Raw genomic sequence first — 25,253 nt, forward strand, 5'->3', positions numbered from 1 at the left:
AATTTTTTTCCCCTTTCGTTTCGATGGTTCAGTGTGTTTCGTTAACCGAATTCTTTTTCGGCCTGAAAAATACCCGGACAGCGCAACCCTTTGCATTGCTCAAACTTGGAAAAATTGTAAGCGGAATCGAAACGAGTGAATCGGATGCACAGCAATAATCTGAATTTCAAAGTCGGGAATTCCTGCGCTTCCAACATTTTCTCAGAGTTTTGCAAGCTATCGCGTCAGCTTGGTAAATCCCTTGGCAGTTTACGTGCACCTGGTGCGCTCTCCAAGATGCTGGTCTGGAATTCTGATCTACGTTTACCCGTTAAATTTCTCGAGTTCACTCCCGCTCCATCTTTACGCTTCGGAAAATCTGTTTTCGCGTCTTTGCCCCTTTGTCGTCATCGATATCGTCCTCGAAGTTTGCTATGGCTCACCGGAGGGTAATGCGACGCCGATTATCATCGGCTCCTTCTCCTCTGCTCTGCTCGTATCTCCCTCTCCGCCGTCTGCTCTCTTCCGAACTAATAAGCAGCCTCTGAAAGAGCGAGGAAGACGAGAGAAGGGAAGCTGTAAACGGATGCTGATCCGAGCTCTGAGAAACTCTTTCTGAGTTTCCAAGAGCTTGAGGATTGGAGCACTCGGTGTGGGAGAGATCGACATATATTCGAAGACAGACAAATCCCCGCACTTTCGTTGTTCACAGCCCGATTATACCGTTGCCAAATTTCTCACTTTTAGCCTCTCGCTCACAATGAAGATTTCACGGGTTAAGTGTATCGCGAGTTAAACAATAAAGTACAATAAAAATCTCCAACGAGCGTCGTCCGGAAAAGCTTCGGAATGCTCACCGGTTAACGGCCTCGCGTTCCGTTTTAAGCGCATCGTGTAATCGTCTTCCTGTCACGTGACGAAGCTGTACCGTTCCTTCGCGAAGCCTCTAGAAAAAGGCGACCGTTTCGTTCCACCGTGCGCGCATCCTTGGATAACTCGCGAGGAATGTTGAGCGATGCTGGCTAATATTAAGTTGTACCACGTCGCTAAAGATACGTTCAACAGTCTTTTTTCCTGTCTGACATTTCAAATTTCCCACAAAACCAAATCCAACCGGTGTTTGCTCATTTCGATTTATCTTTACGGTTGATCTGCAACAAAAGCGTCGAAATTTCAACACCCGATTTTTCCTCTTTCGCACTGAATCTGTTATTCCAATATTGGGGCGAACGTCGTTCGGAAGGTTTTTCTGAAAAGAAAAACAAAGTTCCTGCATTATATTTTCATATTTAATTTGGACATTTCTTCAACGGACTGATCCCTTATTTTATATCAAATGTGCTCCGAAAGTGTGTCGAAACGTTCCTTAAAACATGAACTACGAATAATGACGCATAACAACAGTATAATGAAAAAAATAACAATTAAAAAAATGGAAATAGTCGCGCGTCGGTGATAATACTGTGAATACGCGCACGACCGAGGAATCGTTTGGGGAGCTCCGAGAGCCGAAAGTACCGGTTGTGGAAAAAGTTTCGTAATAATCTCACAATGCTGTTTGCCGGTCGCTGTACCTCGTTATATGAAGTTTTTGGAGAGCGCCCGACGTTCATATTCGGTGGAAGAGCAAGTTCTCCACTCCAAAACTTTAACGATCGAAAATTTATATTTCGTATGCATATAGATAGATTTGTAAATGTACAATTGAACTTTTCGCCTCTTGGATTTAATATACATTTTTACGTACTTGCTGCTTGGGAATTTTAGGTCAAAGTATAAACATTATTGTGCCATAATTTAGTGTTATTTCATTGAAGATAATTTGACAGAAATTTTTAAAGAGAAATTATACTTCGATGGAAAATACTTCATTGCTGTTGAGATTGATTGATAAATTCAATGAAATATTGCATCATGAAATTAGTTTTTCGCCTCGTATGTCCACAACTAAAAATATCTGTTTTAAATTTATGGATATATTTAATCTGGTTGATGTATTTCACGTAGCACGTGTAATTAAGGATCAACATTATCAGATTATCACTGATTAATTCATCCTGCGCCAGGGCTTCACGATTAATTACAATTCCACGATTACCATACAATTATCACTCATGAATTTATTGTCATAAAATTAATTGTGCACTTCGGTCACTCGCGCGCGGATGATGGACCGCTTACTATACTTCGTGATTTACACAAATACGTCATTTCGGAGGACAAATTTGAGTGGGATTTTCGGCAGAGTTTGGAACCACTTTTGGAATACTGACAGTTCGAATGCATTTTCTCGTGCAGCGAGATTGGCATTTAACACTAAAAATTGTCGTGCGAGAAAAATGGTCGATCGTGAAAAATCTGACCGACGGACGAATACGAAGTTTTATTTTTCGACTAAATTTTTATATCAAATTTTCGATTTTTCTCATAAAATCCTCATCATTTTCTACCGACTCTACCTTTTGTTACCGAATAAAAATGGATTGTTTTCAAAAGAAAGAAAAATGATGCAATTGGACGTGCCGCGATGAATTTATTCGAGTGATAATTTTTATTGAAATTGAAATAGTAGTCCGAATTAATACCACTCAACTCTCTCTCTCTGCCTCTGAAATGCAAGATACGTCGATAGTGTCTATATATTTTATGCGCGATCATCCACGTGATGAGCGAGTACAATTCCCATCGCGCTTGAACGTGCCTGTCAAGCGTGCATGAGTAAAAGTCGATATAGACTATTTGACGTACGAGACCGTTAACCGCTGAACGATTTATTAGAGAATGGCGAGATTTGCGATCACGATCGTATGCATTCCAGCGGATGGGAAGTTCGATCGGGTTGATGTCGTGTACACACCGAAAATCGTTAATAAAATTGGGCTTTTTATTGATAAATGTGTGATGGGTGTTCGGAGCTGTTGATAATGCACTTCTCGTGTTTCATTTTTTTTTAAATAACCGACGCATTCGTTAGTTGAACGCCGCCATGTTTGTGATAAAAAAGTCTTGAGAGCTTACGATTGAAATATTTTTGCGTAAACAAAATTACTGTATGCAAATTATTTTGTAATTCGCTCAATTGAGCATTTTATTTTTGTTTAATTTGCATAAGACCTGCATATGGCGATAATTGAAATGTCAAAATTGCCGTTTTAGCGTCAGAAACTCCAATCTTGAGTGTTTGAAAATGTTTTCTGAGATTTTCATGAAATGCATTTAAACAAATGGGCATGTGACCTACAAGCAGAGGTTTTATTTATCGACGTTCCAGTCTCCTCTTCTCCCGAACGAATAACGTTTTATGAACGTGTGAAGTGTGACGACGGAGAGTGTGGCACAGGCGATAAGGGGGTTCCCGGTTTGATACGTGGCATCCGGGAATTCTCGCTGTATTGAAATTATTCTCGCGTGGCCCTGGATCGGGTTGTAGCATGAACACTCCATTCAATTTGTGTTACTTTGAAAAATAGAATGTTTGGGTTGGTTAGGCGAGCAGAGGAGCATCCGTAGCAGAAGGTGTTTTCACCTTAAGCTTCCAATCGATATTCAGTCCATTAATTTTTGCAGGATGACCTATTTCAATGCATAAATTTATGAAAAAATGATCGATGCCTTCGAAAACACACAAAATAACCTGTAAAGAGAAAAAAACTGATTGATGAAGTTTTCTTCTGTTTGGAACGTCCATCGTTCCTGAGACTCGTCGGTTATCGTGGTTTGCATCGTTATTGCGATCCAACAACGATTGGAAAGTAAAAAATGTTTTTGCCCCACTTTTAGTATTGTGTGATAAGAAAATAGGTTTATGAAAGGTCAAATGTTCGTTCAAAACCTCTCGATATCAGCTCAATACCTCATGAACAGAATGCAGCCTTTCCCTACAATCAAACAAAGTTTAATTATTGTGCATTCGAGCCAATATTGCTTTGCATAATCGAGTGAGATTTGGGTCCCCGTAAATCAGAATCGAAACCTCAATATTGGGTATTCAATGAAGCAACACAATCTCATCGAATTAACCGGTTTGTCCTTATAATTCAAAACAATTGATTTATTTTTTCAATTCGATTGGTACGTTTTCAAGATTTTGACGTTTAAAGTAGTTCCACGAAGATTTACGTTCCGACAACTTTTATATTTCTAATAAACGAGTGGTACGTTAGGGTTGTAAGGGTAATATATTTTATCACGACCCTCCCGACGACACGCTGGGGAGGTCTTTTGGGAGAAATGCCCGTGCCAAACTCTTTCAACGCTCTACCCTGCTCACCCTTTCTCCGATCAAATGTGTGCATAATAACGTGTGTGTGCCCGGGTTTATTCGCCTCGACATGCCTTTGTCCTCGTCTCGAGTTCCCAATTTTCGAACATGTTGAATCTTCAGAACATTCGCAATAAGTTCTGCTCCCATGAGATTGCTGCAGACTCGGTCAAATATATTATTTCTGATGTCTGAAGCATGCACTCGAGCTCACGTAACCATTCTAAATAAATTCGTGTAGAGACAGTTTTAAATTTACCGGAATTTCACTCGTTTTGGTGTATTAAGGTATTATCCAGCTGGGAAATGAACAAATGACTCGGTCGATAATAATTTTTAACGAGAAATCAATAATCATGGGGGATTCTGAGTAACGACAATAACGATCCATTATTTAGGGGGTTTCGAATCACGTCGAAGGCAAATGGATGAAAAATATTTTTATTTCGAGCTTATGATTTTTGTTTGAATAATTTCTCATTGACCGAATTCGGAGTTCCTTCTTTTTCTCTCGCGTTCCCACACGATTGCAAAAAACGCATTAATCATTCGAGCATATATTGGAGCGTCTACAGTTTCCCTTCTCGTACGAACTTCCAATTGGACTCGCTGCAGCGGCTTTAAGCCGATGGTTTCCAGTCGAGCTTTTTTGATCCTTTTTACGTTCGTACTCGTCGAGTCAATACATCAACGTAATCGAGGTCGAATAGCGGTTTTATAAGCGCGCGCTCGAATTCTTCGTCGGTCGCGGTCCGAACATTCTGCTCGAGTGCACGCCCTCTTCAACCCCTAGCTGGACGTTCCACTTTCCACTTTGTTGTAATATTCGATTCCGGGTACACGGATTGCATACCACCCGAACCTTTCATAAGCAGCTTCGGTGTACACCTTTAATCTGCGTACGTGTATTTCATAACAGAAAGCGAACGAACGCGGGATTGGAGAATTTTTTAGTAGACACAATGCGAGAAACGAGAATATGCAGGGGATTGAGTGCTTCGCGAGAATTCCCCACGGTTGAAAGCATCGAATATTTTCTCTATTATTTCACAATTTTCTAGCTCATGTCACCAGCCTATATTGGATTCCGGTAACTCGCAGTTCAAAAAATAATCTCAATAACAAAAAGCTCCGAAAATCGTCACATTCGAGTATACTCGAGTGCAGCACGGAGAGCTCGGGCGCGGAACTATTTCGTTGAAAGCACGTCTAAATTTCGTATCGGAATCTTGAGGTTGACCCGACCACGATACTGCATTAAAACTGCATTCAAAAAAATCTTCGAACGAAACAGCATTTCGTGGGCTTCCAACGTTGCGAGCTTCAACATATCGATAATCCAGAGTACGAAACATTCATCTGTTGGGATAATTGGCTCTCGAACTTGAAGGAACCTTTGAATAAAGTCGCGGCTCAACAGATATATTAATGAGATCATGGCCACTATTTAAAAATCTGCAGAAAAATCTGATTTTTTTACACAGCATAGAAAAATGTTCGAAAATTACGGTAAAAAAAATTGAGGGGAGGCTACCGAACATTTAAGCAAGAAAATAAGTATTAAAAATTGGACATCGTAGTGGCAGTAAATGGATCGTGATTTTTCAATCAAATTTAAGGGATCGTAAATGCTGGAAAAAAAAAAAATTAAATCATATACGTATTCGTTGAACATTTATCTTGTTAATGACGTTATAAAAATGTCAGGTCACCGAAACTTTAAGAATGAAATCATAAATTAACTACGATTATCGCTCACGATGAATCGTTGAATACTAGGTTCGGTACGACATCGGCAACACCGCTCTATCGGCTGTTTATATATATGTATATCGACGTATATCGTGTTTAGTTGTGACGTGCTTACATTAGTGTATCGGTACTGTACAGGCGTGTATACTGTCTCGGTATAATTAATAGAAAGATGTTTTTTGTTCATATTTATACAAATATTGTGATAACAAAAATATTTGTAATCACAAATAATGACGTAACCTCAAATTCAAATAAATTTTTGGTTATGTGTATCAAGTCATATGTGAGTGACAAGTCATCAGTTTACCGTTGGCAAGGTATCTCTCCACCAACAACAAAGTTGCCAAATCAAAAAGTTAACTAGTCAAATTTTTACTAATAATGATATTTTTTTTATATAATTGATAATTACAACGGACTAATTGATTAGTTATGTTAATTTTTAAATCTATAAATTTTGAGAGAATATAATAGCACCAATCCCTTATCATGACAAAAAATTCAGTTGTTCAACGCTCGTGTGGTGGGCATGATCTCATTAAATAAAATCGCACCGAACAAGAGAAACTGAAACAGTTGCTAGAAAAAATAAAAGAAAAGCAATTCAGATCCGATGTAGTAACAACACTGTATTGTCTTCGAGTAGTCCGTTCTATAAAAACATCAAAAACAGTTGAATGTAAAGACTACCTAAAAACAACGATGTCTCTGCCGCTCATAATATTAGTAGCACAAGCACGACTTGTCGGCGGTGGTTTTTTGACAATAAGATACAAAAAATTCTATTATAAAATAGACGAGGAAATCATATGCATCATGTGCAATAAGCTACAACCAGAATCCACGGAACATTTTCTAAATGTACGCTCAATATACGAGCCAATCAGAGCACAATATCTACCCATGGCAAACCCTTTGATAGCTTTGGACAGTCTTGACGATTGTGCGAATGTAAATGCGATTAAATGTAACAAATAGTTTATATTTATTAAGGCAAGATAAACATGCCAACCCAAAACCAAAAAACAGTGATATATATCAAAAAAATATAAATCTATTGATATGTATTGTTTAAAATAGTAAATGGATAGGTAATTTTCTATGTAATCAACGATTAGTTTTGTGATGTGAATTTTGCCACCTTATAAATATGTTTATTATGAAATTGGAAACTAAGAAAATTGAACGATTACGATATTGAGGGTTTTTTGTTTTGGTTTTTGACGTTCATGGTTTTGTTTTTTATTACGAAAAAATTAGTCTAGACAACACAAACAGTTTGTCATGAATTGAAGCGAATATAATGCAGTTGATTATTCAATGTTGTAATTGAAAGAGTTAGATTGGAGTTATAATTAAGAATCATTATCTCCACACATCAGGTAATCGTGTTTGATTTAATTAATTAATCCTGTCGTTAATGATGTTCACATGCATAGCTTTCACTCCATGGTTGTACTACACACACGATCTAACTAGTCGTCTCACAAAATCCTTGTTGGAATCATGTGTCGATTTTGTGAGATCTTGTTGGCTGGATTTATGATGTTACGGTTGCTTTGTATCATGAAATTGTTAATTGGTTGAAAATACATTTATTTATTGTGAACTATTGTTTTATTGTTAATATCCAATAACATGAATTAAATCTTTTTTAGATGAAAGACTTACAATATTTGCCATCAACCAAGAGAAACGAATAATCCAAAATTGATCCTCTCTTTAACATGTATAGTGCATATTAAACATAGACCTAACTTTTAAGCATATGTCATTGGTTTATCATTATAATCTTAAAAAGCTATCTCTACTGAAGCAAATATATTAAATATTTATGTTATCTATTTCTTTTATAACACGATCTCCTTTGTAACAGGCTAAAGCCTTCAAAACAAAATAAAAATATTACTACTACATTCATCGGTTGGGCACACTGAGAAAAAAAATTGTTGATTCAATAGCAATTGATGTTATTGAAAGAGTTTTCTTCATTTAACTGCAATGTTTTCGGAGAGAATTAATATCTGCAGTTTGATCTAAAACTATTTTATTTGTTTAATCATGTTTAACCTTCTGATGATCTTTTACTTCATTAGCACCTCTCGATGTCTCATTTTGTTGTTCCAATGACTTTTTTTTTCCCAATGCATAATGTTGCATGGCAAACGTGTGGATTATGGCGGTATATGTTATTACATGGAATATTGTCGTTCGTTTAAGGACGTGCATTTACAATATATTATGTCAGTGAAATGTTCAATATTTTAGTTTGTTGGAGCCGCGCGGTTATTTGATCTATACCGACAATTATATTGCCACCGTGTTGGGTATCGCGTGCATTATTCTCGTGTTTCTGGAGGGTTGATCTTGAGATAACAAGAAAAAATGGTTGGAACATGCTCCCGAGATTGTGATATTCGCAGAGCTATTGAAATTCAACGTTCCCCTTAACAATTATCCATAACAATATCTTTGAACAACCACCACCTTCTATTACTCGGTATATGAAAATAACGTGAACAGAATCCGAATGAAAAGGTTGGCATGGAAAATCATGAAGATTTTAATTAGGATGAAACGTCAGTGCACACGGAGAGAATTAAACGATAATATTTAGCGTGAAATTCACTGTAAAATCAACCGCGGATGTATTTGACTGCGGGGACAAGTAAACGAAAAATATTTATTCCAGCAGTAACGCGCTGTAAAATTTTCAATATTTTGCGGAATTTTCAGTTTCATAATAATAAATATTGCGGGTAGTTAAATTTACGGTACGTGTACTAAAATTTACAAAACGTTTAGTGAATTTTACGGTGCATCACGGTTGAATGTCTTTGCCCTAACGTAACTATCGATCATTCGTTTCCGAATTTCGCAGCACACTGAAACGGTGACTTACACACTTCGACAAAGGGCTGAGCGTATAAAAAGAATGGGAAAATAGGCCGATATAGCAACAAGAATCCCACCATGTCCCCAGTATAGCCGCATCCTAGCATAAACATTCGTACGCAAATTTTGACAGTGCGGCGCAGTAAAATTCACCGTAACGTCAAAATTTACTGAATACTCTCGTAAAAATTCCTACTACGACAATGAATATTATTTTTATAATAGAAAAATTCAATTTTTTTTCCCATAATAATATCATGAATTGCAGCTCGTCACCGCTCTATCGTAAGTGGACGATAATTTTTCAAATTTCATTCTCTCCGTGCACATGGTGCAACCCTGCGTTTGACTTTTCGAGAATCAAACTTCATCACGATCCTTATTAGCGTACTATCAAAGGAGTATTATTAAGAGTCAAAACTTTTGGACTTCGCGCGCGTTAATTATTCTTGGTGAATTCCTCGAACTATAGACCCGAGAGTCGCGTTCGTATGGCGTATTGGAAGGATAACCGAATCACGAAAGAGATGAAGCGATCTTTCATGGGGCAGGTGAATTTGTGTTTTCTTGATGGGATGCCAAAACATTCTTTTGTTTTTTAGCACACTCTGAATCGTTCCCGGAGTCATAGCAATTTTTTCCTCCACTCGTCCCTTTAGCTATCGCTTTACAGTTATCGCTGAACACTTGCGGAATAATTAAAACCGAAATTTCATTTGCTGCTTTTTTTTTTTTTTTGTATTTTAACCCACGAATAAATTGGCTCCGAGCATTGTTCCGGAATTAACTTCGTTTTCTTTTACTCTCCCGCGCGCCAATAATCACGCGGAAAGTTTTCTCGGATCTTCCTGATTGATAAATTCGCAGGGACGAACATTGATTATCGGAAATGAAATCTTGGAGCTCGCCGGGTTTCTTGGGGCTCGGATTGAAACCAACCGGAAAAGGGGCGCAAAAAATTGTATACAGCTATAGAATGACGTAGGCTTTCTCCAGCGAGGTCTCCATGTATTTTCCTTCCTGATGTAACACAGCCATGGTCCCGGAACGATTCTTCCTTTATCGCAGTTTAAGATAAGTTTGGATTAACGCGGCTACGACCACGAGAGAGGGACAGAAGACGAGAGAGACTGTGGACCGTAACGAGGAGAGCGCAGCGCAGAAAGATAGTTGAACAGACAAAGTTGAACCCTCGAGTTATCCCGTATACCGCCAGAGTTGTAATTTGCTTTTACGAGCTTTTATGGTGCACACATGTACGCGTGGGTGTCGGTGTCGGTGTGTGCGTCGCTATACAGACGCGAAGGAGACCTTAAAGCCAGAAAAGCCTCAGAGCGTCTTTATAATTGCGTCTATTTTCTACTTTCAGGTTCACCACTGCTCGAAACTTCATTGCAGTTTGGCTGTTGTCCACATGCGTCGGTAAGTTTTATTGTTGGACTCTCCAGACCGCGTATTTCTTATCACTTTTCGCATTATTGTTCATACGTGATCACGCGACCGTGCGACATGGATGAAGATCAAGAAACGACGTCAACTTATTTTTTCAATTTTTTATGCTTCAAATAGATGGCTCGACGTTAACTCATTCTTTGTTACCAACTTTCATTAAGGATGAAGCAGCGGCTTCGGATGTGCCGTTAATGCCTGGGGAGTAATCGGGTCTTAATAAATGTCCGGAAACCCGAATCGGATGAAGCAGAAAACATATTTTATACATCAGTTTTTTCCACGCTTCTTCGTCTAACCTCGAAAATGATAGTTTTTTGACGGTGCCCTTAATTGTGCAAACCGCCACGAATAAAAGGTCGTTACTGCAAATTTCTAATGAGAAATGTCAGTTGACTGACATCTGAGCTGCTACGAGCCCCGCGCGTGTACAGCGAATCAGATAAATAATGCACCAGCTCGCCTTGTTCGTAGGCAAGGCAAGTTTTGCACTGAATTATCAGTCACGATCTTCCACAGTCATAAATTTTTCTCCCTCCCCTTGGCAGCCCCACCTTTTCAACTCGTGCGAGGGTGCCCCAACGCGGGTCGACTTCCGGTGTGTGTACAAGAACTCGAGAGGATCCAGTAGCACTTGCCACCGCCGCGGAGTCATTGCGAATAGCCGTTTCCTGTCTGCTCGCTATTACGTAACCAGCGCACTTGTTGGGATTTGTGTATATACACATATTTAGAGGAGCAGGTTGCATGGCCCTGAGGTACTTAAAATTTTCCCTCAGGTCCTTATGGCTGCCTGTATATCTGGCATCGCTTCTTCTTCGTTTATACTTGCTTCCTCATTCAATCTCGGTGAATAAATTCTTCTGATGAGGTTTAATCAAATTCTGTTGTACTTTCCGTTCAGCATGAAAGCTCGGACGAACTTTATTCGAGGGAGCTTATCTACAATTAGATCGTGGAGAATCAAGAAACGCTTCTGGTGTCCCCATTGTTTGATGGAGGGTCTCCTATGTACTTCGACACTTGAGAGTCTCGTTCGTGATTCTCAGGAGCAGCGACAACTATAAAAGTTTTTCAGTCATTAGTTAGTGAGTTGTTGATTCCTTTCAAAGTCCTTATTGTTACATCCTTTAGATTATCTTGATCTTGACATTTAGTGAAAAGCGTTTACATTTAATTCGTTGTTTTCACCTTTGATCGCGTTTTCAAGTTCTATTTTGTGACGATTTTATGCCGTGATGAAGTGTTGCCGGTTCAAGGAGGGCATTGAGGTGATTTTTCAAGTGTAAATCTTAGTTTGGAATCTTTAAGATTTGCACCGATTCTCGCGGGGACCCAATTGATATTTGGTTTCAATCATTTGCATTTTCTAAACGTCATTTTATGCAAGGAAATTTGCATGTGACGTGCCTTTGTAAAGGCTTCAAATTTCACTGAATGTTTGAGATTTTTTCCTACGTTCGTGCAATTAACGTGCAATCCGCGTGGTTCGAATTTTCCACGTCCCCAATCTCGATCTATAGCCTGCATGCTTCTTTCTTCTCATAATCGTATTTGATTATCTCAGTAACAGCACCGAATTGGTGCTTTATTCGAGAAATTGAGCGAATGTAGAGCGCGCAGCTATTACGAAAATTGCGCTGAACTACGAGAAGCCATTTTTGCTGTTTCCGTCTGTTTTTTTTTCTTCGCTCAGACCGCCCTACTCGTTTTCTTTTCTCACGAATAACTCGCGAGAGTAAAAGGCTTCCGCTTTCTTCTATTCGCTCTTTCTTTCCTTTCTCTCTGCGGATGACGCGTTCGGTATTTCCTCATCGGCATTCTTCCTGCCCCGCATGCACTATAAATTTTCAAAGCATTTTTCTCCGTTATAGACATTTTTCTTTTCTATTACGTACATTTTCCCGTTTTATAATGCACGCTTATTTTTACCGAGGTTAACACAGTTCTTTCGTATAGCTCTCAAATCGTGCGTTCAGTTTCACATTTTTTATTTTCACATATGAAACATTCCAACACGAATAACTCGAAAAGTTTGATCCTTTTTTTTGAAAGCATCGCACCTCGAACATGTTTTAGTGTCACTGATCAATTGTTGTTCCAATGTCCCTAAACGTGGCTTTGGGTTTCGTCATAAATTCTTTTATGCGTTCACTCCCAGACTGTTCAAAATCTGAAAACAGCAGAAATTTCTCTACGAGGAAAGTGCGAAATAGGCAAAGTGATTTGAAATTGAAGCGAAGACATTTCAGCTTTTTCTTCCACTTCTTGGCAGCTTCCGGAACCAAAAGTGCTGTAACGGTAACATATCTTCTGTCGTATGTCTCGGTGAGGGTCTCATGTCTCGGAGATGAGTGGCAAGGAAACGCTTTTGTCGTCGTCGTCTTCTAGGTCGAGAAATGTCGACTCGGGGCGTTCCTTCGTTCCTTGATCGTGTTCTGCAGTCTCACGGTCTCTAACTTCGTATATATACAGAATGTGCCTTATTCTCCTTTGTCCGAGCTTTATTAGAGAGGTTATCAGTGATCAAATGCACGGTATTTTCACTGAAAAGGAATCGGAACAATTTTTCAAATTATTGGATTTCAGTGTCTAGCCACGATTCGTTTAGCTAGATCAAAATGTTTTTCTTCATCTATTCACTAAATCATTGGAATTATAGTAGAAATCTACAGAAGTAAAATTTTTCATTTTCTTACGATTTTCTTGAGGTTTGTCTTTTTGGTTGAAAACCACCGATACAAGCTGCTAGAAAAGACTGGAGGGTCTATGATTCTTTCGTTATTATAAAAATTTCTTAAAAATTACTGATGGATGGGGCTTCGTCGCCGTTCAAAATCATTTGGAATCTTTTCCTCGCTTCATTGGTTGATGCTTTAATAATCGGTCTTCGTTGACCAGTGTTTCGAGTTTTTGATCGAATTTTACTTTCTTTTTTTCAACATTCCCCTGGTTATTGAGTGATCTCATGAACACACCAAATCGCTACGAAAGCGTTTAGTTTGCGGAAAGTTTTTCCGGATTTGACTTCTCGAGTTGCTTAATTAAGGTAGTTCATGCACGAAACGGTTTTCTTAAATGGCGAAATTTACACAGAGTTTAAATGGGTAGTCGACTGACACGCATACCAAATTTTAAAGGGTTCGTCTTTTTGCTTATTGAGATAAACGTCTTTAAATATGAATAAAAGTACACAGGGTTGTAGGCACTATGCGTAAAAAATCATTCATCTTTCCATATTACGAATTAACGTTTTTAACGAAGTTTGTGAAAAAGTACACAGTAACAATGAAGTACGTAATGAAAGTTTGGAAAAAAAATCGAAACGATTGTTTTACTAGCAATATACATTACGTTAAAGATTGAATGAAATTGGTACTGAGCTTCTTGGCTTGTTTCTTCTCGGCTTAGCCCATTTTTGTCATAGCCTTCTGTCTTTTTATTAATACTTTTTTCTCGATTCATTTCCCGTTGTGTTTTCCCTGTGCGCTCTCCAATGCGATTTTTCACATAAAAAACTGTAGTATTTTCGTCAGGAATGCATGAAATTTGGGGTTCAGTCGGTGATAGTTCCCCGATTAAGGAGTTTCGGTACAGGCGATACAATGTTGCTATGCTAAACCATGCTAAAAACATAAAAAATTTCAAAAAGTTTAGAATTTTATAAAATTTGGTGAACATATTCTTTAGTGCCAAATTTGACAATACAAATTTTTTAAGATTTTTCTTCTACACAGTTATCGAGTAATTGATCACTAAAGTTTACGTGTATAAGCATAGCGTTTCCATATATATATAGGTATACATTCCGGGCATAGGAAATCTGCTTTAATGCGTAATTACTCGATAACTAAGTAGAAGAAAATTTTGAAAAAATTTGTGTTTTCGCACTTGATGTTGAAGAACATTATCACCAAATTTGATCAATTTCTTAATATTTTGACTTTTGTACCGAAACTCCTTAATTAATGGCTTGTAATTTCCTTGGCCAAAAGATAAGTGGAAAAAATTAAATTACAATCTCAAAATAATAACTCTGACATTAGAGTGATATTTTTTATTAGGAAGTAAAAAAATCGAGCCAATTTAGACACCCATAAAATACGATCCTTCGGGCATGATCTACCTCAAGCGTAGAGCGATATCCTCGTGCGACCTTATTCGTCTCTCATAGTTGACAATTTTATGTAGTAACACATCCAGAGACCCAGCAGTGTTTTTCACGTGTTCATACATTTATGCATGAAACTGTACGTTTTTACACATCGACATGTGGATCTCGCTCCGAGCCATCCTCAACTTAAATTAATCTTGCCGGGCGAAGAGTTTTGATGGGGATAGAATTTCATGGGGTGACGAAACCCTTCTCGTTCCGTCTGACGGAATAATTAATTTCTGCAAATAAAATTTCTGATGCAATGAATTCTTAATTGAGAGTGATCGTTTTTTTTTTTTTTTTATTGACGCTTGTGAAGTACCGAAATTTCGTCAAAAGTTTGAAGCGTTAGATGAGATTAACGCGGTCCACCGAGACTCGTATCTCCGTCGCATCATCTCTGCGCGTAAAACTTCTCACATTTTGTAACGAACCCTCGTGTGGCATTTCGTGAGAAGGATTTTCCCCCCTGTTTCCGTCTTATTCAAGTAAAGTGGTTCGTAAGTTTTTCAATAATTTCATAATTTGTATAATGGCTTCGTACCCGTGGGTAAATAATTCATTTAACCGATCGACTCAAATTGTTATTTAAATATATTCTTCTACCGTGCTTTGATAATTTATCACGCATCGTCACCTCGTGTCAAGTCGAGTCACGGCAAGCCCGTGTGGCGAAGATAATGTTAATAAAAACCAGTAAAAGTCAACGACAGAAGCGTACTTGATGTTAGAAAAAAGCGAGTGCTGAAAAAACGTAAATTATTAGCACACTGCTGGAGCCAACTTTTCGTTATTTCCTCTCGTTGCGAGATATTTTTTATTTACGTTTTTCAAGGCACTATATCACAGCTGAAATGTTTTGTAGATTAAAGTTTTTCATTACGCGTTGCTGAAGAAGACGTTAATTTTGTTCTTGGCTCGCGAGTTTACTTTAGTAAAAAATAATCATAATTTGGAGATAGAAGCGAAATGAAAAGAGACGAGTATCTCGCGTCAAAGCAACGTCTCATTCCGGGCGATATAGTATATATTTTCAGGGATGTAAACTGGCAGCAAAGGATATTACCGCATGTAATCCCGGCGCCCCTTGCTACGAGCAACCTACCGATGCTGATATTGCAAATCTTTCAGCAGCCTCGCACTCCCACTTTATAAAATAAAGCTACCTGTCGCGGCTGCGAGCTTCTTGACGTCGAGAATACAGGCCAACGCGTTATTATAATTTTGGAGTCAAAATACGTACGAGAAGCGATGCTCCTTTGACTTTCATATTCGCAGCTAGACTTTCACATATTAATAAAAGTTTTTCAAAGCTGCCAGCTCTCGCTGCATTTCAAATGATGCGAGGAATAAGTAGATTAAACAAAATTTTTTAAATCTACAAATCATTGCCGACGAAACAAAAGTCCTTTGTTCAACACAAATTTGGTTTAATGAAACCCGCCTCAATTTGTTGATTCCAACGAGAGTTTTTCCACCGCGAAGAAAAGCAAATTTCTTTTTATTCGCCACATTTATTGATCCAACAAATAATTACGTCGAAACGTAAATTGTTTTTATCCAGTGAACCAAGTTCGAGAGGCATCGATCAAGTATAGAATGAAATCTGTCAAGTTTCTTCATAAAATTCCTTCTCTTTCGATGTTTTTATTCCGCTGATTGACAGAATCGAAAATATCGAAAAAGCACGCTTCTCCATAAACTTTAACACAAGCCTGACCAATCACGAACGAGCGTATTCATCGCAGCACCACCGAAGGAGAGATCGCGAGGAGGAAGCAAGATGAGTTAGTTGTTGGTCGCGTTTGGGCAACGTCTTGTCTCGCTATCACGATGTTAGGAGCCCCGACGAGAGGGTTCAAGTTATCGATCGTCTCCTCTTCTCGACTCTCGAGGCACACGGCCTTTCTGTTGCCGGTAGTGTTGCTCGGCTGCTGTTGCTGGTGATGGTCGCCTGCTACCTATACAGAAACGAGCACAATGCCCCGCACAATATATCTCCCACTTCGCTTTCCTCGCTCTCAAGGCGTACGGTGCAGACGACGTCTTCTATATGTATAACAAGATGCCCTATCTATATGCACCTTGCAATATAATACCGTTCACTTGGACGACAGCGGCTTTAAGGGAGCTTTAAAAACACGATAAATTCAGTACACCTTGGTATATAATCAACTTATCAGCTCGAACTTTTCTTCTCCAGATTCATGCTTAACGTACAATTCGTACTCCAATCATCGCTCCATTTCTGTAGGCTAAAATTTCTCATGCACGAGGGACACTAAGAGTTACGTGGCTTCGCGTCCACGTACATTGGAATAGCGGATTATATGAGAATTTTTTTCGAGCCTGGGCAGGAACGGATTAGATCGAAAAAAATCACAATTTTTCATTTGTTAATTAGTTAGATTGTTAATTAGACAGAGGTAGCAGAATCGGAGAATTGCTGGAATTGTTGGAGAGCAGTTTTTTCAGATCATTCGGTGGACTCCAACGTCGCAAACTTCAGTGTCATTATTTGACACGTTTTCCGCGGTTTAACATTTGTTCAATGGAAAGAGTGTGGGGAAGAAATCGATGATCCTTCCGCTTCGGTTCTTCGAAAATATAGACGAGAAACATTCCACGTGGAGGGCTCCAAATTGAATTATTCCGGGGAACGCATTTACAAATTTTGCACAAATATAACACCGGAAAATTATGAGGTTTTTGGATATTGTGTTACAACTCGTGAGCACAAAGGTACCTGAAATATTTGTTGAAATTTCTCTACAATTGGACTCCGCGTGATTTCGGTTGCTATTATAACGACGCATTATTTCGGAACATTTTCTGCGGTTCTCTCGCCTGGAAAATCCAAAAATAAAATGCGCTTCGAGGAATAATTTCATTCCGAGTTCTACGCTCCTTTTTAAACCATAATTGAATTTTTTCACTTGACGCAAGCTGATATCGATGGAGGAAATGAAATTAGGTGAACAAAAAGACATATAATTGAAAGTTCGGACGAATCGGTCGAAGAATTGGGACAATCAACCGCGAGACTGGGGCCCGAACGAATGAATTTCAATTTTATCGCTGCTCCACGTTGGGAGTTCGGCGAATTTGAATATTCAATTTTCAATTTTTTTTAACAGAGCCTTTTTTATGCTAGCCGCGGGAGCGAGAGTGTGTTCGTTCGGTAGTGACTTTCTACGTCCGTGACAGACGCGCAAGTTAGCCCGTAACATCTGATCGCATCGTTGAATTTCGATTTTCGATCGGTCACCGATTTTACGCGACGAGAATCGACCCCGGCGAAATCAGCATGCACAGCGTTGCGAGAGAGAAAGAAAAGGCGAGGGAGAGCGCGAGAGGCAGCTAGTGAACTCTACAAACGTTCGTCTACGAATGTGTATTATATACAGCCACACAGTATTTCGGGGCAAACAGGATTTCGCTTCCTCCCGGTGAATAGTTGCCCACATATAAATACACACTGTCGCAAACACACGCGGATTTTCTCGTGCGCCTGTGTGAGTGGGTGTTTGAACGAGTTTCCGATAATGTTGGACGCAGCCGGGCGTATTACTGGATAATGCGTTCTCCCTCAGCGTTTAATACAACGTCTGTGGCTGCGCGTATACACGCTCGAAAACGCGAACACTATCTCACACTTTGGAGAGGATATTCTGCGCGATATCTTCTCATGCGGTGACGGTCAAACACGGGGTTTGCGATCGATTTTTCCGTGTACTCGTCGCCGTGTTCTCAATTTCTCGGTGTGTTCACGATGGCCGGGAGACGGCGTATTCGATCGAAAATATCCAGCCGCCTGAAAACCGGAGGATTGTGACCTCCGAGAGTTCCATTTCGGAGCAGTTGGTAAGATCAAAGTCAACTGTTGGTACAATTTAGAGTTGACGATTCGGAGAGCTTCGTTACTGTCGGATTTCCGTTCATTCCAATTATTGCGATACTTTTTTTTTCCAGTAAGCCCTACAATAACTGTTAATAGATCACGCGAGGTTTATAACGGCCAACGGATACCGCGTCGAGTCCCAGCTATGATTAAACTCTCCCTCCTCTTTGTCTTTTCGTTCTTCGAGTCCCCAGATTCAATAGCGGATACGCTTGAGAGCGCCGTGTCCAATCTGCATCGAACACGATGCACACGCAGGCTTCGCTTTGCCCTTATGGACCACATACTCATAGATGCATAAACGTATTGATCTCTCCATCATTTCCACCCTCTTGTTGATGGAGTCTCGCTGCACCTCCTGGTCCGCACACTCCCAACTATGCGGATCCTCTCATCGTTACGGATAACATTTGATCCGACAATGTGTATTCGTTTACGTATATATATTTATGTATAAAAACGAGATGAGGCTGGCGCCGAGAGATTGATGCATGCATGGATATATCAGTCACTGTAACAGGAGAGTATCTCGATGTGCGCATATATGTCTATATTTAAACCAACAACAATTCCATCACGCTCGAGTAACTCGGATCAATTTTACGATGTTAATTGTCACGTCACTCTCGTAAAATTGCTAACTGTCGAGCAGTTTGAGACGAGTCTCGCGTTCACGTGATGTTATTTATTTTTTTATTATTACAAACGAATTTGCTCATCGTGCAGACGGATTTGTTCTTGCTTTGCTCGAAGTTTATACGCTTTCGAATGGGAATTTTCTTTTCATTATTCTCCTTCCGGTTCACACTCTCATTAAGGTAGATCATGCCCGCGAAGGATCGCATTTTATGGATGTCTAATTGGATCGATTTTTGACTCGCTAGTTGAAGATATAATCACTTTGAATTCATGTCAGAGTTATTAATTCAAAATTGTAAATACACTTGTTCAACTTATCTTTTGGCGAATGGAATTACGAGCCATTAATTAATCACGACGCTGAAGTTTGCAACGTTGGAGTTCGACGAAATGAAGGAAAAAAACATTTATAATTCATTATTTTTTTATTTCACGAATTATTGATGCGGCTTGAAAAATTACGAATTGAAAATGCGGCAGGGAACAAGATTGGCGATTTACTGGAATTATTTATGAGTTTTTTTTAGATCATTTCGTTGGACTCCAACGTTGGAAACTTCAGCGTCGTAATTAATCGGGGATCCATTACTGACTCAACCCGAAGTTTCATTCGTACCTGGCTAAAATAGTATAGTTTTTTATGTAAAAAATCGCATTGGAGAGCGCAAAGGGAAATGGATCAAGAATAAAGTGTTAATAAAAAGACAGAAGGCTGTGACAGGAATGGGCCAAACCAAGAAAAAACAAATTGCCGAAATAAGCAAACGTGAGCTTATACCAGTGCTCGTTACCAATTTCGTTAAATATTTAAGGAAGTTGAGGCTGTACAGTCATTTTTTTACCCAAAAGTTATGACCCGTACCTTTCAAAAGTTAGGCCAGTTTACAGTTTGACAATGTTGCATACACTTTAAAGAAAAGTTGGGGAAAAAAAGACGAAAAACTGGTGAAAGCTCAATCGAAAACACGAACGGTGACGATCCTAGTCTCAAAAAACTGCACGGGAAACAGACTATTATTAATATAATCTCAGCAAATTTCCTAATAAATCTGAAAAAAATTGACATTGTTCAGCAAGCCTTGCTCATGTTGCCCAAAAAATTTCATATTTTTAGCATCATTTTTAACGGAGATATCACTGAATGTGTCTTGACTTCCATAAGATTACATGTTAATTGGCCCAAATTGTTATTGATTTTTCTCAGCAACGACGCTCCTAAACTGTTTGAAAATTTAACTGATTTTTTTTTTACACTTCACTTTATAAGATGCAATCGGTTTAAAAGCGATGACATCATTTTCATTCTAATGCCTCAACTTCCTTAAGGTAATATATTTGTATTACTAGTAAGACAATCGTCTCGAATTTTTTTCCCAAACTTTCATTACACACTTCATTGTTATTGTGTACTTTTTCATAAACTTCGTAAGAAGCATTCATTCGGAATATTGGAAGAAAAACGATTTTGCACGCATAGTGCCTACAACCCTGTGTATTTTTCTTCACATTTAAGGAGCTTGGATCGCGACGATATAATGTTGCCATGCTAAACCATGTTAAAAATATGAAGAATTTCGAAATGATAAGAATTTAATAAAATTTGGTAAATGTATTCTTTAAAGATATTTTTTACATTTTTCTACCCACATAGCTCTCGAGTAATTGAACACTAAAGTTCACGTGTATAAGCATAGAGTTTACATATAAACAGTTATACCACTCGTGCATAAGAACTTCGATTTAACGCTCAATTATTCGATAACCATGTGGTAAAAAAATTTGAAAAAAATTGTATTCGTATACTTGATACCAAAGAATGTTATCACCAAATTTTATCAAATTCTCGATCCACCCTCCTTAATTACAGTATTTCAGAAAATATTGAAAGTTGACGTATTTTTTATTTTTTATTTTTTTTCCTTTATTACTGGTAGCACAATCGTCTCGAATTATTTCCCAAACTTTCATTACATATTTCATTGTTATTGTGTACTTTTTCATAAACTTCGTAAGAAGCGTTCATTCGTAATATAGAAAGATAAATGATTTTTCACGCACAGTGCCTACAACCCTGTGTATTTTTTTTTCATATTTAAACACGTTTATCTCAATAACAAATAAGACGAATCCTTTAATATTTGACACGCGTGTCAGTCGACTGCCCATTTAAACTCTGTGTAAATTTCAAGACTTTCTTAAGAAAATCGTTTCGCGCATAAATTACCTTAAACTCGAGATCATTGGATCATATTTTCGAAGTACGCACTTTTTTGCAGTTGAGTTATTCGAAGCCAAATGGAGACGCAGCAACCGACAGTGAATGGCAAATGTGCAAACCCACCTAACTCACTTCTCGTTGGGCTTCGTTACTGTCGCTGTGCCTTCCGAACATCAACCTCCGCACTCGTACACACTACGAAGACTAATATACATTGAGCCGCGGGGGCAACTCTATTGGAAAAGCCCTCGGATTCCTCAACACTGAATTATGCATAAGTCGCGCGCATATACCGAAGCATAAAACTCGTTGCTAAACCCGCCACTGCTAATTATTATACGAGAAGGAGGCCCATGTATACACCGATTGTTCTCCATCCGTCCGCAACCGCTGCGCTCCACGCTTCACTCTGTTTTCCTTGCGCGCTCTCCCCGAATCCCAACCCCGCATTTCTCCGTTAAAGTAAAACCATTTTTTCTAACTTCCTTCCCAGCTTTTCTCCCTTATCCGCCTTCGCTGCTATTCGTTTTCGAGACAACCTCGCAGCATTCTCATCTGATAAAAATGAAAACGTCTTCTTGTGCCTCATCCCTCTTTTTCGTGGGATCCAAACAAAATCTTGTTTCTTTCCATTATTTCTCACTATTATAAATCTCGAGATTTGTTTGCTCTTCTGCTTCTTGTTCTTATTCGCCGTCTCCCTCGTCATTTTTTTGCTCGCTTTTACCATCTCTTCCGTCCTTATTTTTTCTTTCTTCCTGTTCGTTATCTCATAACTCCGCAACCAGTAAAAACATCGTTATCACACTCTCGGTCGTACTTCGTTTACCAGCTTATTTCGGTTTGCAAAACGTAAATCCCTGGACATTGAATCCTGAAAGCTTTCCCGTCACAAAATACTCGATAAGTTTGGCAAAGGTTTTGAAATAAATTTCAAACGGAAAGGCCTTGTTTCGTTTCACTTTTGGACAAATGTTCGATCAGGATTCGTGCGTACTTTTTGTACGAGTATTTTGAGACTGCTGGGCGCCTTCAATTTTCCGAATTCTTATGCATCCCCTGCATGTATTTTTCTTGAATAGCAATCTGCAAAAAAGCATGAACGACGCAGGCATGCGCGCGAGGAACTAACTCGTACTCGCGTTAGCCTCGAATCTCCTCCTACTCTCCATTCCGAACGGTTATTGTTCGGGAAAGAACGCGCTACCTGCGCCGGGTCTCGTTTTCCACGCGAGTATGGAGGAGGCGCTACTGATAACCCAAACGGTCTATCGAGCTTTTCTAGTCTTGTTCTCCCTCTCGACCCTTCGGCCCTCCTGAGCGGAGGGACTTTCTACTTCGTACATGTTTCTCGTTATGGTCTCCACGGTTTCATGATTTCTGTAAACTTTTTTTTCTTTCCATTACCACAAGCATGAATTCTACTACACGTACGGGCGCGTTCACTTCAGACGGTAAAGTTACGATATATCCGAAGCAATATTCGACCAGCGCTTTTCGCGGCGCGTTTTCATTTCATCGCATTCGATTCGCCTGGATTCCATTCCTCTGGGATTAATATTACTCCTGTACGGTTCGTGCTGGCCAATACAATACAAACTTGAGCTTTTTTTCTTTCAAATTGATTTTACCCTGGCCATCGAAATCTTTTCTTGCATCGTCTGAAAAACAAAATTTATTCTTTTGTGCGGTTATTCCTTCGGTCCGGGCGCAGTGACTTATTTTTATGTCTACGTAAGAAGTTGCGCGCGTGGTATTTGGCGATTTTGAAATCGAGTATAAATATTTGAGTGCACTGGGCACAGAGAATAACTGGATCAACCGAAATGGCTTTGCGTTATGCTTCGAATTTAATATCTTTTTGTGCTCTTTATTTATTCCATTTGATGCAACGTATTTTGCGTTATTCGACTAAATCCAGGACAACAAAATTCCATTCGATTCGTTCCAGTGCAATAAAATAAATAGTTCGTGGCACCTGAATAGAGCTTCTCGAATGAGCGAATATTTCATTTGACGTATTCTATACGAAGCCTCAGTAAAAATTCAATGAACTCTTTTTTGGTGAACAAAAAATCGAAAAAATCTCATTTCTGTATTCGAAAGTGCGGTGACGCTCGCCGAAACTTTTGTTCCGTACGTTCAGTTAAAATTTCCCTCTTCTATACTCGGCTTCGAGTCGTCGTTACGAGGGATAATTCCATTTTCGTTTCTACTTTTCATAGACCTGCGATGTAGAAATTGCAACAAAAGTGTGATTTATTCTGAGCCATCGAAGTCAAAACGTGGTTAAGAATATCACGACTTTCGGGGGAAAAAGATTCCGAGAATAGCCGAAACTGAGCTCTCGTTCGCTCTCATCGTTACGTTTAATTCGGAGCTTCTCGCGTCGATAAAAGCAACGATGCACCGGGGGTATCGAAAATCCTCGTTATTTCGGGGAGTTTCAAATGGAGAGAAAAAGTATTTTTTTTTCTTGTATAGAGCAGCAGTTTCGGAAATCGAAAGCTAATGGTAGGACAGCTGCGCGGATCCCGAGGTGAATACAAAAATATTAATCCGTACGCGAAAGTAGCGCAGAGCAATCGCATGTTTTTTCATGCTCGAGCGTATTCCCTTTGTCTTTTTCATTTCTCCCAATATTTCTCTTCCGATTTCGCAGCGCGTGCGCGCGCGCGTCAAGAACTAACGAATTGCAACTGGAATATCCGCGTTTCGTTCCTCGCAGTTTGCTAGTTTAGAAGCTCGTAGCGGTTAACGAACAAGGTCATTCGTTGCTCTATTCATGGAGAAATAGCCAGCTGGATAGTGCGGGCGCAGGATCACAGGGGGTGAGAGCTGCTCGTCCCTTTCCCGGGTTAAACACGCAACGTCGCTTCTCTCTCGATCCTACATCGCTGCAGCGAGCTCTGCTGGGTTGAAAAGAGCCAATATTCCAAGCAAGTGCCACACGGACACGAGCACACGCGTGCACACTTGCGGCACTCGATTCATCCGGGAATTCAATTAGCGCCAGTTGCCGGAAACCTCAAGTAATTTGCACTCGTACATACGTGTGCACGCACACACATCGACCCGTACACGCCAGAAATTTCCTTACCCTCGGTCCGATGGACCAACCGTGCAACGACCAAGACCACGATGTGGGGACTGAGGCTTAGCGAATTTACATTACTCACACCGGTGGGCTGCTCCTTCACGGAAATTTGTACGCTGATAAAGTTTCATTGTTTTTTAACGTTTCCCGCATTCGTGTTTAAAAGAGCGAAGCATTCCTGGTCTCAGCTCTTTCGACCAGATGTTCGTGCGTTTTTCTACCATTTCATCGACGCGGTACAGCTCCCTTAATTGCAAGAGCCTTTGAAACGCTGTGTCTTCCAATCGTTGTAAATGCAGTGATAAAAATCATTCTCTTCGCGTTCAGAGGAACGAATAACGGTTCGGAGCGACAGCGAGAATGGTTCTTGAGGCACTCTGTCTTCATTGTATAAGAAGGTTATCGCAATGATCGAGCAGCAACCCTATCGAAAGTCTACTATCAAGAGTACATTGGGGAAGTAAAACTATTTCCTCGCGGGAGAAACTTCAATCGAAATGTCTAAAGGAAATATTTATATTTTTCAGTTTGTCGATTTTAGTGGACGACAATTATGGTAAATTAGTGTTCATAAAAATTATGACCGACGAGTTGAAATCTCAATGATTCGGGTGTAATTGAAATAAAGTACGATCAGGTTTGCCAATCCCATATATCTCTGCTGTTACGCGTCGCTACACCAAATCTCCGTAGACGTTATTTCTCTTTAAACCGGAAGTTGACCTTTTTTGTGACACTGCTGTCTCGATTACTCGATAAAGTATGATTTTTTATATTATTGATGATCGATCTATTAGGAATGAGCTTTTCAACGAGCAGTCTTGGATTTTTAACAGGAAAACTGCTCATGGCACTTCCCAGTCGTTCTAAATGCTTGGCGAACAAAATTTGGTTGAAACGCTT

At 39.4% G+C, this 25,253-nt stretch overlaps 1 protein-coding gene across 1 annotated transcript in view; it reads left to right on the plus strand.

Moving 5' to 3' along the window:
• The window catches only part of Cad87A (cadherin-87A), a 107,640-nt gene that overhangs the window by 39,696 nt on the left and 42,691 nt on the right, over nt 1-25,253 (plus strand). The window contains exon 2 of the mRNA XM_043410851.1: nt 10,260-10,312. Coding sequence (XP_043266786.1) covers nt 10,260-10,312 — 53 coding nt within the window. The remainder of the gene's footprint in view (nt 1-10,259; nt 10,313-25,253) is intronic.

This window comes from Venturia canescens, chromosome 1 (genome assembly GCF_019457755.1).
Source record: "Venturia canescens isolate UGA chromosome 1, ASM1945775v1, whole genome shotgun sequence".
NCBI lineage: Eukaryota > Metazoa > Arthropoda > Insecta > Hymenoptera > Ichneumonidae > Venturia > Venturia canescens.